Source organism: Carlito syrichta, unplaced genomic scaffold (genome assembly GCF_000164805.1).
Source record: "Carlito syrichta isolate Samal-C Ts95f unplaced genomic scaffold, Tarsius_syrichta-2.0.1 Scaffold308670, whole genome shotgun sequence".
Lineage (NCBI taxonomy): Eukaryota > Metazoa > Chordata > Mammalia > Primates > Tarsiidae > Carlito > Carlito syrichta.
The window spans coordinates 649,914-664,789 of NW_007252766.1; the positions used below are offsets into that span (position 1 = coordinate 649,914).

At 39.0% G+C, this 14,876-nt stretch overlaps 1 protein-coding gene across 1 annotated transcript in view; it reads left to right on the forward strand.

Annotated features, from left to right (window-relative positions):
- Positions 1–14,876, forward strand: part of LOC103268036 (alpha-1,2-mannosyltransferase ALG9) — a 37,394-nt gene that overhangs the window by 640 nt on the left and 21,878 nt on the right. The window contains exons 2-5 of the mRNA XM_021716292.1: positions 832–985; positions 1,861–1,995; positions 9,186–9,256; positions 13,067–13,155. Of these exons, the coding sequence (XP_021571967.1) occupies positions 832–985; positions 1,861–1,995; positions 9,186–9,256; positions 13,067–13,155 (449 nt within the window). The remainder of the gene's footprint in view (positions 1–831; positions 986–1,860; positions 1,996–9,185; positions 9,257–13,066; positions 13,156–14,876) is intronic.

The following is a 14,876-nucleotide window of genomic DNA, read 5'->3' on the forward strand; positions in this document are numbered from 1 at the left end:
AGCCACGTACCCCCGCCCCGCCCCCCTCGCCCGGTTGACTGCAGGTCTGAACTGCCTTGGCACTGGCAACGTATGGGATTGGAGCAGGCTGCGTTCCTTGCACATGTTAGGCCTCTCTCTGTTCATTGGAACGTAAGAGGGAATCAGTAAAGCCGTGAAAAGTAACGACCTTGTTAAGGCAAGAGAGAAAAGGAGGATAAAAGCTTTGTGGCCTTCCACTGAGTGGGTAGTTGACTACTTAGGATATGTGTTAGTGGGGTAGATGGACCCTCATCGAGTGTATTCGTTAACTTACGCCCTAAAGGCAGGGCGTGGAAGGAGTGCTTGAGTGATTCAAGTCTTAATTCTTTGGGAGGTTGAGGCAGGAGGATTGCTTGAGCTCAGGAGTTCCAGTCCAGCCAGGGCAACATAGCAAGACCCCTGCCTGTCTCATTAAAACAATTTTTTAGAAGTCTTGTTCTTTCTTTCTTTCTCTTTTTTTTTTTGATTCAGAGTCCCACTCTGTCACCCAAGCCTGAGTGACCCTTCGCCTCAGCCTTCCAAGAAGCTGAAACAAGAGGCGTGGGCCACCACGCCTGGCTAATTTTCTAATTTATTGTAGAGAGGAGATCTTGCCAAGTTGCCCAGGATGGTCTCGAACCCGTGGGCTCCTAAAGTACTAGCCTTAGAGGTGTGAGCCTTTAAATCTTATTCTTTGTTCATTTTACCGATAACAACCAACCATTCACCTTTTTAGGTGAATAATGTAAGTGCTTTGATGTGCCTTGCCTTTTTTGCCCTTTCTGTCTAGTTTTAGTTCTTCTGGTTAGCAGGTCCATCCTGACACACTTTTTTGCTTCTGAACAGGTTATCTGGGAACAAAGCAGGTCAAGTCTGGGCACCCGAAGGATCTACTGCTTTCAAGTGTCTGCTTTCAGCAAGGTTATGTGCTGCTCTTCTGAGCAACATCTCTGACTGTGATGAAACATTCAACTACTGGGAGCCAGTAGGTGATTTCTTTAGTTTTCTTTTTTTGGTCTTGATTTTGCTGCTTGGGACTTATTACAAATAAAGTGACAATATATGAGTGTGACTACTAGTAAAATAACTGTATTTTCACTTTTGTATTCTAAGCTGATGATGTCTACTGAAGGCTGCAGGAAATGTAGCTGGTTTACTTAAGTTGCAATTTGGAATTTTCTTACTTTTTTTTAACTTTAAAATTTTTTATTTTAAAGATATGGGGTACAATTCAGGGTTAGATATACAAATGTTTATTATGCAGCTACCCTCGTTGATGCGGTGTGAAAGATTTTTTTAAATCAAAATAATACTTGGAGATGGTTTTCAAACTTAAAGGAAAAACAGCTCCTATCCCTCTTCTCACATCCAAATCCTACTCTCCAGAGGCAACCATTTTTAACTTTATTTCTTCTGCTTACCAAAGTAAACAGTGTTATAAATAGTATGCTTATACTGCTATTTCTTGATGTATATGTTGACTTCTACTATAGAAAATTCAGAGGTAAAATTTTCTAATTATATTTTGTGTCCAGAAATGAAGAAAGAATACTTAGTAAAGGTAGTTTAGGGAGAATATATGATTTAGAGTTTTTATGTTTTGGTTAAAGACTATTTTAAAAAATTAAGCAGGGGATGAAATTCAAGCTTGCAGTGTTGACCAGACCACAATCTTGTAAAATTTATAATTTCTTGGTATTTTAATAGTCATTTTGGTTCTTTTTTATCAATTGCAAATCTTGTTGAAAATGTCAGCATTTTTGTGTGTCTTTGTCTCTTTAATATTTCTACTCAAAAACTTTACCTGCAGGGATTTTTTGCCATCAGATGACCTTGAACCCATCTGTTTTGTACTTTTAGACACACTACCTCATCTATGGGGAGGGGTTTCAGACTTGGGAATATTCCCCAGTATATGCCATTCGCTCCTATGCTTACCTATTGCTTCATGCCTGGCCAGCTGCATTTCATGCAAGAATTCTACAAACTAATAAGGTAAGGACAGGCTGATCAAGAGGTGAGTCTCTGGAATAGTTTTAACTACAAAATAGATTGTTAGTTAAAAGTGGACTTTTTAAAAAGAAGAATCATATATTCATTGATTATTCAACAGATATTAATGGGGAAACTTTTATTTGCCAGAAACTATGTTAAGTGCTGTGGCTTTAACAATGACCAAGTCCCTGACTTTATGGAACTTTAGCGGGGAAAATGAACATTGAACAAGCCATTCTAGATAATGGTGTTACAAAGGAAAAGTACAGTGTGCAGTGGAATAGCTAGTGTATTAGGAGGCCCTGAACTAAGCAGAGTGCTGAGAAATAATTAGGTGTTAATGGGGATCTAACCTGATTAGTTTTCAGAAATTTGAAAGTGATATATCTTGGTGTGGATTTCCTAGGACTTATCCTGTTCAGCTTCTTGAATCTTGTGTATTCTTGGCTTATGTCTTTTGCCAAATTTGGGAAGTTTTTAGCTGTTATTTTTTGGGTATTTTTTTCAGCCCTATCCTGTTTCTCCTTTTCTTCTGAAACTTTGATAACATGAATGCCAAATCTTATATTATTAATCCCACAGGTCTTTGAGGCTCTGTTCTTTTTTTTTTCAATCTGTTTTCTCTCTGCATAATTTCTATTCTGTCTTCCCATTGACTGGTTCTTTTCTCTGTCTCCTCCATTCCAGTGTGTAGCCTATCCATTGACTTTTTATTTTCATTCTTGTATTTTTTCAGTTCTAAAATTTCCATTTAGTTTTTCTTTATATCTTCTGTTTTTTTACTAAGACTTTCTACATTTTCATTTGTTCCAAGCATGTTCTTAATTGGTAATTGAAATGTTTTTATAATGGCTCTTTAAATTTTGCTAGATAATTCTAACATCTCTGTTGTCTTGGTGTTGAAATCTATTGATTGACTTTTTCATTCATTTTGAGATCTTCCTGGTTCTTGGTATGACAAGTAATTTTCAGTTGAAAGCTGGACATGTTGAGACTCTGATCTGTTCATGGGCTCAGCATATTTTTCTGGTACCACTCTGTTCCTTGTATATTATTTACACCTTTTGTTTTAGCCAGCTTCTTCTAAGGCTGCTCCAGCAAGAGAAAGAGGCTAGGGGTGGGGGAGGTCTCTACCTTGTTAGTGGCAAGTGGAAGTAGAACTTTAGTTCCTTAGGCCTCCACTGATACCACCCTAGCATAGAGGGCAGGGGTACCTTGTTACTGATAGATTGGGGATGGGGGTGCAAGTCCAGGCTCCCCTAGTGGTTATCACTGACACCATGGTCTGGTGAGGCTCACTACTACCAGCAAGGATGACAGTCCTGGCTTCCTATTGGACCTTTGATGCCTAGGTGGGAGTAGGCTGCAGATTTTTTCCAGGGTATTTGATTGGAGTAAAGTAGTTATTGTCTAAAAGTTTTTTTGGCCGGGAGCGGTGGCTCATGCCTGTAATCCCAGCACTTTGGGAGGCTAAGGCAAGAGGATTTCCTGATCCTAGGGGTTTGAGACCAGCCTGGGCAACTTGGCAAAATCTCGTCTCTACAATAAATCAAGGAAGATTAGCCAGGCATGGTGGTGCATGCCTGTAGTTCAGCTACTTGGAAGGCTGAGGCGGAAAGATCACCTGAGCCCAGTAGGTTGAGGCTGTGGTGGTTATGAGCATCTACTGCACTCCAGCCTGGGTAACAGAGGGAGACCCGACTGAAAAAAATAAAAATAAAATAAGAATTTTGGGCCGGAACAGCCATCTTCCAGGAATTCTCCAAAATGACGAACACAAAGGGAAAGAGGAGAGGCATGTGGTACCTGTTCTCCGGGCTGTTTCAGAAAACCTGGGGTTGTTCCTTTGGCTACATATATGCGAATCTACAACAAAGGTGATATTGTAGACATCAAGGGAATGGGTATTGTTCAAAAAGGAATGCCCCACAAATGTCACCATGGCAAGATAGGATGCTGTCCATGGCAACCCAGCATGCTGTTGGCGTTGTTAACAAACAAGTCAAGGGCAAGATTCTTGCCAAGAGAATCAATGTGCGTATTGAGCATATTAAGCACTCAAATAGTCGAGATAGCTTCCTGAGATGCGTGAAGGAAAATGACCAGAAAAAGAAGGAAGCCAAGGAGAAGGCACATGGGTTCAGCTAAAGCGCCAGCCTGCTCCATCCAGAGAAGCATACTTTGTGAGAACCAACGGAAAGGAAACTGAGCTTCTGAAACCTATTCCCTATGAATTCATGACTTAATAGGTGTCAAAAATAAAAGATCTCTGGATCATTAAAAAAAAAGAGAGAGAGTTTTTTTTGTTCTGCCAGGCTAGCCCTTTTTTGGTCCTTTGGCTAGAGAGAGCAGGCTGTGGTGGGGTGTTTTTGTCTGTACCCATCTGTCATTTCTGTTGCCTGCTTCTTTAACTTCATGTCTGGATGTGTAAGGCAAAAAGAAACCTCCCCGTGGAATTTACCATTGTGTTATTCCTCATGTCTTAAAGTCTGTATCCAGTCTGCCTTCCTCTCCCCACCTTTCAAAGTCTTCTTAGGTTTGTTTTAAATATGGTGTCCAGAGGTTTTGGTTTACTTAGCAGGAGGAATGGGGGAAAGTCTTCCTTTAAGCAGAAGTCCCTAATTAGAGAACTAAAGGATAAATAGTAGTTGTCTAGTTACGAAAAGAATGGGGTTGAGGGAGGAAGTTGGGAATGGTCTTCTAGACCAATGTCCCTGAAGCTGGGAAGAAAGCCAGCAAGTAAGTTTGATGCTTAAGAGAGAGAGGGAGTGTTGGAGTGGGGTAGATGGGACTGAGAGGAAGAGGCCAGATTTATACAGGATCTGGCAGGATCTATTGAGGAATTAGACTGTTTTTTGTTTTTTCTCCAAGTGAGTTATATGAAACCACTGAAAGATTTTAGACAGAAGAGAAACATTGTATTTGCATTTTAGAGTGATTAAAAAGGTAGCACCTGTACAAAGTGATAGACCATTGTCCTTTCCTTCCCTGCCTACCATCTCATTTCTGGCTTTTTTTTTTTTTTTAACTTGTCAGAGAAAAGACAATATAGGTTGAAGGACTTAGTACAGAACTAACAATATGCAGTGCATATGGTTTTTATTTTCACTTGACGATCTATTACCACTTCAAATCTGCCATGTTGACAGAATTCTTCCTCTTACATCACTAATCCTCTAGGGAAGATTTTCTTTTTTATTCTTACTTTCCTTTTTTTTTTTTTGAGTTGGAGTCTCACTCTGTCACCCAGGTTGGAGTACAGTGGCACATTCACAGCCACGCCAGCGTCAACCTGCTGGGCTCCAGCAATCCTTCGGTCTCAGTCTTCCAAGTAGCTGGAACTGCAGGCGCATGCTACCATGTTCGGCTAATTTTTAATTTTATTGTAGAGATGAGGTCTTGCCAAGTTGCCCGGGCTGGCCTTGAACCTGTGGGCTCAGGTAGTCCACTCGCCTCGGTCTCCCAAAGTGCTGGGATTACAGATTGAGCCACTGAGCCTGGCTGTTATTCTTACTTTCAATCTCCTTTTTCCTTTTAGTTCTGCTTGTGAGAGCCAACAGGGGGCCACTTGGCAAAAAGGAATTGTAGCTTGTAGCGTCCCAGCTCTAGCATCATAATGCTGAGTAAAGAAGGGTGGCTGGTTTTGAGAGACAATATGGTAATAATTGATACTGCTGTGATGGCTGCCTTTCCAAACGCTTGCAATCCCAAGTGAGAGCACCTTTGTCGTGTCTCTTTATAGATCTGTGTTTTTTTTTTTTCTTTTTTTTTTGAGTTGGAGTTTCACTCTTTTGCTCAGGCTAGAGTACAGTGACATGCTCACAGCCACCCCGGCGTCAGCCTGCTTGACTCTGGCAATCCTTTCACCTCAGCCTTCCAAGTAACCGGAACTATAGGTGTGTGCGCCCAGCTAATTTATTGTAGAGGGGAGGTCTTGCTAAGTTGCCTAGGCTGTTCTCAAACCTGTAGGCTCAGGCAATCCACTCACCTTGGCCTCCCAAATTGCTGGGATTACAGGCTGAACCGCCAAGCCCCGCTGGATCTGTGTTTTAATTTCTCTGAAGTATGCACTCAGGTATGGAATCCCATATATGGACTCATAGGCTTACTTAATTTCACTGAGTTCTGTCAGGTCACTCTTGGATAGCTGTACAACTGTGATTCCTGCAGCAATACTGCAGGCTCCATTTTCCTCACATCTCCTGAGCACTTGATATTTCTGCCTTTCTCATGTACGTGGGATGCTTCTCATTTTAATTGAATTTCTCTGATTACTAGTGAGGTAGAGAATTTCTTCATGTATTTATTAGTCTTTCAGATTTCCCTTTTTGTGAGTTACCTCTTAATAACCTTTGTTCGTTTTTCTGTTGGGTTTTCTATTATTTTCTCCTGATTGGAGTTCTCAGAAGTAACCTTTGCAGATTTTAGACATTGCAACTCTTTTCTCCTTGTCTGACTGTCACCTCTCTGTTGACTTTGTCTGTGGTGCTTGGTAGAAGGGAAATCTTTAATTTTAATATAGTTACACCAATCAGTTTTTTCTTATGTTTGGTAGGTTTTGGGTCTTTTAAAAAGAAATCCTTCCTTCTGATGCTCACTGCAGTCAGAGAAAGAAAAAAAAATTCTTCACTCCAGAGATGTTCTGTATTTTTCTTCAATTTTTAATTTTACCTTTCACATGTAAGGCTTTAATCATTTAAAGTTTGTTTTTATAGATTGTGGAACAATCCAACTTTATTTTTTGTTATGTGGTAAGCTGGTTTTCTAGTACCATCTGCCAAATAATCTTTTTCCTTTTGATTTATGATATCATCTCTATCATAAACCTCATTCCTATATGTATATGGATCTGTTTCTGTCTTTATTTTTTGTCATTAGCCAGTTTGTCAGTACCATATTGTTTTTATTATGTCTTTGTAATGTCTATTAGTATCTGGTGGATGAATTTCTCACTTTATCCTTTTTAAAATTTGTATTTAAAAATTATTTTAGAATCCATTTGCCCTTCACCCAAATGCTGCTAGGTTTTGATTGGAGTTGAATTTACGTATTATTTTGAGAATCCTTTTACAATGTTAAGTCATTCTGCCCCTAAAATAGTATATTTATTAATTTAGTCAGATCTTCTTTGTCTTTTTTTTTGAGTCAGGGTCTTAATTCTGTTACCCAGGCTGAAGTGCAGTGGGATGATCATGGCTCACTGCAGCCTCAGCTTCCTGGGCTCAAGTGATCCTCCTGCCTCAGCATCCTAACTAGGTGGGACTACAGGAATATGCCACCATGCCCAGCTAATTTTTTTATTTGTTGTAGAGATAAGGGATAAGATCTCACCATGTTGCCCAGGCTGGTCTCAAACTCCTAGGCTCAAGCAGTCCTCCCGCCTTGGACTTCCAAAGTGCTGGGATTTCAGGTGTGAGCCACCACACCTGGCCAGATTTTCTGTGTCTTTTAATAAAATTTTAAAAAGTATCACTTTTAATTTTTTTTTTTTTTAATGTTGGAGTCTCATTCTGTCGCCTAGGCTGGAGTGCAGTAGCACCCTCATAGTCACCACAGCCTCAACCTACTGGGCTTCAGCGATCCTTCCACCTCAGCCTTCCAAGTAACTGGAACTACAGGCACGCACCACCACACCCGGCTAATTTTTTGATTTATTGTAGAGACAAGGTCTCACCATGTTGCCCAGGCTGATCTCGGACCCCTGGGCTCAGGCAGTCCTCTCACCTCTGCCTCCTAAAGTGCTGGGATTACAGACTTGAGCCACTGTGCTCCGCCCAGTTTCAGTCTTATGTAGTCTTTGATAGGTTAATGCCTAGATTCTTTGTACTTTTTGTTGTTATTGTAAATGGCATCTTGTTTTCTGTTTTTTTTTAGATGAATATTGCTGGTATGGAGGAACATAATTGATTTTTGTATTTTGATCTTAACACTGACTATCTTGCTGAATTTCCTTATTAGTGTCACTGGTTAGGTGAATCTCTTGCGTTCTCTTTCATCTTTGTATATCAAATTTAGTTTCTTCCAGTTCATGCCTTATACCTCATTTCTTTTTTGTGTCTTTTTTGTACCTACTAGGACTTCCAGTTACTATGTCGAATATTAGTAGGAATGATGGCATTGTTGCCCTACTCCTAAATACAAATCTTATATTAATTTGTGTTGATTTTTAACTTTTTAAATGTGTCTTTGTATTCCCTTGTATTAAATGAGGAGTCATTAAGTGGTGACACCTTGTACAAAAATTATCTATATTTCTAATAGCATCTAGAATAGTGCCCAGTGTATAGTAGGTTTTCAGTTTGTTTTTGCTGAATTAATGAATGAATATGGGCATTTACTAGATCACTTTACTCAACCTTTTTTGAATTTTTTGTATATAGTAATGAAAATGGAAAGAATTTCCAAGTTATATATGCTTACATTAATTCTACTGTGTACTTAAGTAATGTTTATATTTTGAGGAATTCAGTTTTCTTAAACATAGTGTTCTGTGGTATAAAAAGCTATTCAATATAACCCCTATTATTTTTCAAATTGATGTTCTTAATTATAAAATTAATAAAAATACATTATAGAGATTTGAAAGATAGGAAAATTACTCACCTAAATTCTGCCAGTCTGCTATAGATACTCTTACCATTTTATTCTATTTTTTTCCCAGTCTTTTCACATGCATAGAGATTAGATAGCTGTGACTCTGATGTGTAGATAATATTGTATTATACATTTTCACTTAGTATTATGTAATAATCAGTACCTAATATATTATGGTTGTTTAAGAAGATCTTGTTGAGTGAATGAACATTATACTGAAAGAAGTTTTTCACTATCTTTGTAACCTAAATTATAGTATCTGTTTATTTGTCCATGAAATAGAGATAGCATACTTTATTTAACAATTTTTCTGTAATTGGACATTTTGTAGTTTTTAAAACAGTTTTTACTAAATTAATAACATTCCAGTTACTATTTTCGTAAATGAGATGTACCCCCTTCCTCCAGTTCTACCTCCTGGAGTGATACTGAATCCAGATACGTGAAAATTGGTATGGTTCTTGATATATATTATTTTTCAAAAGGTTTATACTAATTTACAGTATTACTGCCAGCAAATAAGAGTAGTTTCATCTTGATGTGTTTTTCTAGCTCATATCTGTGACTTCTGTTTTCATGTTCTGGGTTTCTTTCAGATTCTTGTCTTTTACTTTGTGCGATGTCTCCTGGCTTTTGTGAGCTGTATTTGTGAGCTTTACTTTTACAAGTGAGTATAAAAGCTTTGCTTGAAAATCATTATGAGGAAGACCAATGTAGCATAGATTATCTATCCTTATAGTCTAGACAGTGATTGGAAATAGAAGACATTTTCTTTCTAGCTTCTGATGTTATATCTAAAGCGTGACTTCTTGTTTGAAACAAACAGTTACAGAGAAATATTGTTCTTCTAATTATCTTTTTCTTTCCTGGGGTTTGTAAATGCCATATCCTTCATAAATGTATCATTAGTTTTACTTCTGTTAAGACATATCACTGGTCTTTACTTGGTAGGATTTGGTAAAACCTTACCTTTGGTCCTAAGATACAGTATCATGATTTACTTTTCCCCTAGAACTTAGCTGATAAACTAGTTCCAATGTGGGACTTGCTGCCCTTATTTGCACCCAATACATTCTCTTTCACAAAATGGCTTTTGGTTGATTTAATATTAGTGGAACTATTAAGCATTTAAGTGTTCCAATAATAAAAATAGCCAACTTTTTTTACATGACATCTAAAAAAATGTCTTATTTATTTATTTATCTTTTGAGTCAGAGTCTCATTGTGTCGCCCAGGCTGGAGTACAGTGGTATAATTACTGCTCACCACAGGCTTAACCTCTTGGGCTCAGGCAATCCTTCCTCCTCAGCCTCCTGAGTAGCTAGTACTACAGGTGCATGCCACCATGCCTGGCTAATTTTTTAAAAAACTTTCTGTAGATTTGGGGTCTTGCTGTGTTGTCCAGGCTGGTCTTGAACTCCTGGACTCAAAACAATCCAATTGCCTTGGCTTCCCAAGTTGCTGGAATTACAGGTGCAAGCCACCATGCTCAGCCAAACATCTTATTTTAATAATAGTTTACTAATGCATTAAGAGATATTTGGACCAGGTGCAGTGACTCATGCCTATAATTCCAGCACTTTGGGAGGTTGAGGCAGGAGGCTCACTTGAACCCAGGAATTTGAGACTAGCCTGGGCAACATAGTAAGTCCCTGTCTCTACAAAAAATTAAAAAATTATCTGGGTGTGGTAATGCATGCCTGTAGTCCTAGCTGCTTGGGAGGTTGAGGCAGGAGGATTGCTTGAGCCCAGGAAGTCAGTGCTGCAGTGAATCATGATTGTGCCTCTGAACTCCAGCCTAGTAACAGAGCAAGACCCTGTATAAGGGGAAAAAAAATTTATGCTTAATGATCATTATTAAAAGTCTTCCCACAGGTAAAATATCAAATTAAAAAAAAAAAATCTTTGACCTTGACTCTGAGTAAAGCATAGGGAAAAAACAAACAAACAAAAACGGAGCTAGATCTACCTTTGAGGATTGTAACCATGAGTTTGTCTTCACATGGGCTTGGGCATGAATTCAAATCACCCCCATGGGTCCCCAAGCCCCAAGAAAATAATTTATTTTAAATTGTTCTGGGTGGTGGTACCCACAGCATCTGACAAAAATTTCTCTAGATAAATGGATCCCTAACCCAGGTGTCAAAAAACTACCAGAGATAAAGTTCTAGTGAGTAACAAGTTATTATAAAAATACATCATAAAGCACAGAAGGGAGCAAGACATTATTAGTGAGAGCCAGCAGAAATAACAATCAATAGAAAGTTGACCTGAGAATTTTCATTTATTAGGGATTATTAAAATAAATATATTTAATAGCCTTAAGGAAGTAAAAGAGAGAACTGAGAACATGAACAAGAAATAAGAGACTGCAAAAACGTCCAGGTAAATTTGAAAAAGAATCAGAACTTATAAAAATCACATAATGTATAATATTTATATAATAGCCATATTTATATAATATTGATATTTACAACTCAACACATAGTTTAAACAGCAGAGTAAACACTGCTAACAAATAAACTAGTAAGCTGGAAGACTAATTTTTAAGAAATTACTCAGAATGCAGTCCAGAGATACCAGAAAATTTGGGAGAGATTTAGAAATGGGTACGGTTGAGTTGAAAGATCTGATATACATCTGATCAGATTATAGAAGGAGATAGTAAAATGGGGAGAGGCAATATTCAGGGATGTAATAGCTGAGAATTTTCCAGACTTGATGGAAAAAATGCTGATTCATAGATTTAGTAAGTCTGACATATCCCAAGCTAGATAAATAAAAAGAAATGGATGTAGTGAAACTGTGTAAAACACCAGGGACAGGCTGAGTGTGGTGGCTCACACCTAAAATCCCAGTGCTTTGGGAGGCTGAAGTGAGAGGATTGCTTGAGCCCACGGGTTTGAGACCAGCTTGGGCAACTTGATGAGACTTCATCTCTGCAATAAATCAAAAAATTAGCCGGGCATGGTGGCACGTGCCTGTAGTTCCGGCTACTTGGAAGGCTGAGGTGGAAGGGATCGCCTGAGCCCAGCAGGTCGAGGCTGCAGTGGCCATGAGCATGCCACTGCACTCCAGTCTGGGCGACAAAATGAGAGACTCCAACTCAAAAATGCAAAACAAAACGTCAGCGACAAAGAAAAAGATCTTAAAAGTTGACAGAGAACTAATAGAATACCTACAAAGGAATGTTTGTTAGACTGTCAGAAGACTTCTCAAGAGCCAGAAGACAAAAAAAAAAAGAATTATTATCTTCAAAGTGCTGGGAGAAAAATATTAACCATCATCCAAAAATTTTATACTCAGTTAAGCCATCTTTTAAGCCCAAGGACTAAATACAGACTTTTCATTTAAAAAAAAGAAGAGAGTGAGAAATCAACCTACCAGCCAACCAGAAAACAGTTTACCACTGACAGAGTCTCACTAAAGGAATGTCTAAAAGATATATTTAGGAAGCCGGACTTGGAGGCTCAGTCTGTAATCCCGCGCCTTCGGGAGGCTGAGGTGAGTGGATTGCCTGAGCCCGTGGGTTCGAGACTCGCCTGGGCAGCGAGACCTCATCTCTACAATAAATCAAAAAATCAACCGGGCGTGGTAGCGCATGCCTGTAATTCCGGCTACTTGGAATGCTGAGGTAGAAGGATCGCTGGAGCCCAGCAGGCCAAGGCTGCGGTGGCCGGGAGCGGCCACTGCACTCCAGTCTGGGCGACAGAGTGAGACTCCAACTCAAAAAAAAAAAAAAAAGATATATTTAGGAAGACGCTAAATTATTTCAGAAAGGAGATCTGGGATGCAGTAAGGAATCTGAACAAGGAAATAGTTAACACATGGATATGTCCGAACAAGTATTAACTAAATGAAGTAATAATATCTAAAAATAGTTGATTTGGGGGGTCAAAAAGAACCTACAAGAAGGAAGTAGAAGGAGGTATGTAATTGCTTAAATTTGAGAAAAACTGACTTAGATAACCATTTAATAACATTTTTGTGTGCCTCCTAGTCTTTTTTTCCTGACATTTACCATTTATTGAGCAACTGTGCAAGGCACTCATCTAAAGCATGCATTTTCCTCACAGAAACCTTACAAAGTAGGTATTTTTTATCCTCATTTTACAGATGAGGAATCTGACAGGTAACAGTTCCACTGCTAGTAAGGGGCAGAGCAGAATGAACCTATGCCCATCTGAATCTAAGGCCTATTATTTTTTACTACATTATGCTGTTTTCTTGTCAATAGACATAATCTTAGCATGTAAAGTATACGTGCCCTCTTAGGTAGGAGGCTTCTCTTCTGTGTCAGGAATAAGAATGTTTGAGTTTCTAATGCATGCTAAATTGCTAGCAAAACTGTTGAGATAGTTCTCTACTTAACTTTAGATCTTCAGTGTTATCTGTGATGCAGGAATGTTTTTTTCCTTTGATTTGAAATATCTGTACCTAATATTTGCTATGCTGATAGTCTTTGCTTTTCTCCTAGGGCTGTATGCAAGAAGTTTGGGCTGCATGTGAGTCGAATGATGCTAGCCTTCTTGGTTCTCAGCACCGGCATGTTTTGCTCATCATCAGGTAAGTAAAAGGGCAGGTGAGGGGATGGCAGGTTCACAAAGAGTTCATAGTTGTATTGATAAGAAGCACTTGTCCAGATGTAGGTTATATTTGTAGGTTATATTATATAGCATGTCAGTGATTTGCAGACCACTGTTATCTGCATTATCTTGATTGAGTTTTACAATAAGCCTACAATCTAAGTAAGACAAATATTTTCTCATTTTTGTAAGAGAGAACATTGAAACTTGAAAAGTGAAATGACTTACTAAAAGTCAAAATGTACAAGTGGTAGAGCTGTCTCACCAGGGTGCTTTCTAGTATCTTCTTGGACCAACCACTCACTTCCTTCCTTGGCCATTAGGGCAAGGAACATAATTCTGTTACTTTGTTTAAGGATGCTCTTTGTGCCTAAAAACTCTATTCTTGATGATCTGTTTTCTGCCTGTTATTTGAGATGTATTCTGTGTGTGTCTTCTGTTGGACTTTATGTACAATAAGCTTCTAGAAATATAGAATAAAATCTTCATCTAGAGTGGTGGCTTTCAAATTGTGCTGCCATTGAACATTTGTGTTCTATGAGCTGAGCCAAGGTAGTCTTCTGCCAAAAACTAGTGTGTTTCCAATTTTCTAGAAAAATTAAGGTACTGGATTTAATTGTCTCAATTTTAGTTTCTGCTTTTGTGTACCAGGCTCAAGTGCATACACTGAATATATATGAAAAATAATATTTATTTATTTATTTATTTTTTTGGAGTTGGAGTCTCACTCAGTCGCCCAGACTGGAGTGCAGTGGCTGCTCCCGGCTACCGCAGCCTCGACCTGCTGGGCTCCGGTGATCCTTCCGCCTCAGCCTTCCAAGTAGCCGGAATTACAGGCACGCGCTACCACACCTGGCTGATTTTTTGATTTATTGTAGAGATGAGGTCTCGCTGCCCAGGCGGGTCTCGAACCTGCGGACTCAGGCAATCCACTCACCTCAGCCTCCCAAAGGCGCAGGATTACAGGCTGAGCCATCGAGCCCGGCGAAAAATAATATCTAGCACACAGTTATGTATTTACTTTTCCCTCGTTGAATATATATAAATTTGGCATTCTGTAGAGACATCAGGGCTTTACCCTGGAGTGACTTTGAGAGCCACTGTCTTAAAAGGCATTTGTGCCCTGCCCTCTGAGCTGTCAGAGATCTCATTCTTCTGTTCCCTTTGTCTCCTACATTGGCAACTGGAATTGACAGCTTTGGATGCCATCAATATTATTTAATATTTATCAGTACGTCAAATTTTTTTTTTAGTAACTTTGCTACTCCTAAAATTGGTCTTTAAATGTGGGAGATTCCTGGGAGTGTCCTTATTTAGTTTTATAATCGCAGTTGAGGCACAGGTAAGTTAAAGTCATTCTTTGATACAGAGTCTCTGAAAACTGAGTTTTTAAAACCTCACTGCCTACTAATAGTGGTTCTTTTGGAGCTAATACTGATTGTTCTTCCTTAGTGAAGCAGACTTTCTGCAGCTGGAGAGGCCAGCCTGCATTTTTGTGCAGTTATTGGGTGACAGAGTAAGACTCCAACTCAAAAAAAAAAAAGAAAACACTTAGCTCAGTTGTTATTGTTGCAGAGACCCTGAATGTGCTCAGTCCTCTGCTGTATACAACAACAAGATTGTGGTAGATGGAAATAATTAGGGTGCTATGTAAAGGCTAGAGTATCTATGTCAGTAGATGCAGGATGCAAAGCCGTGCTG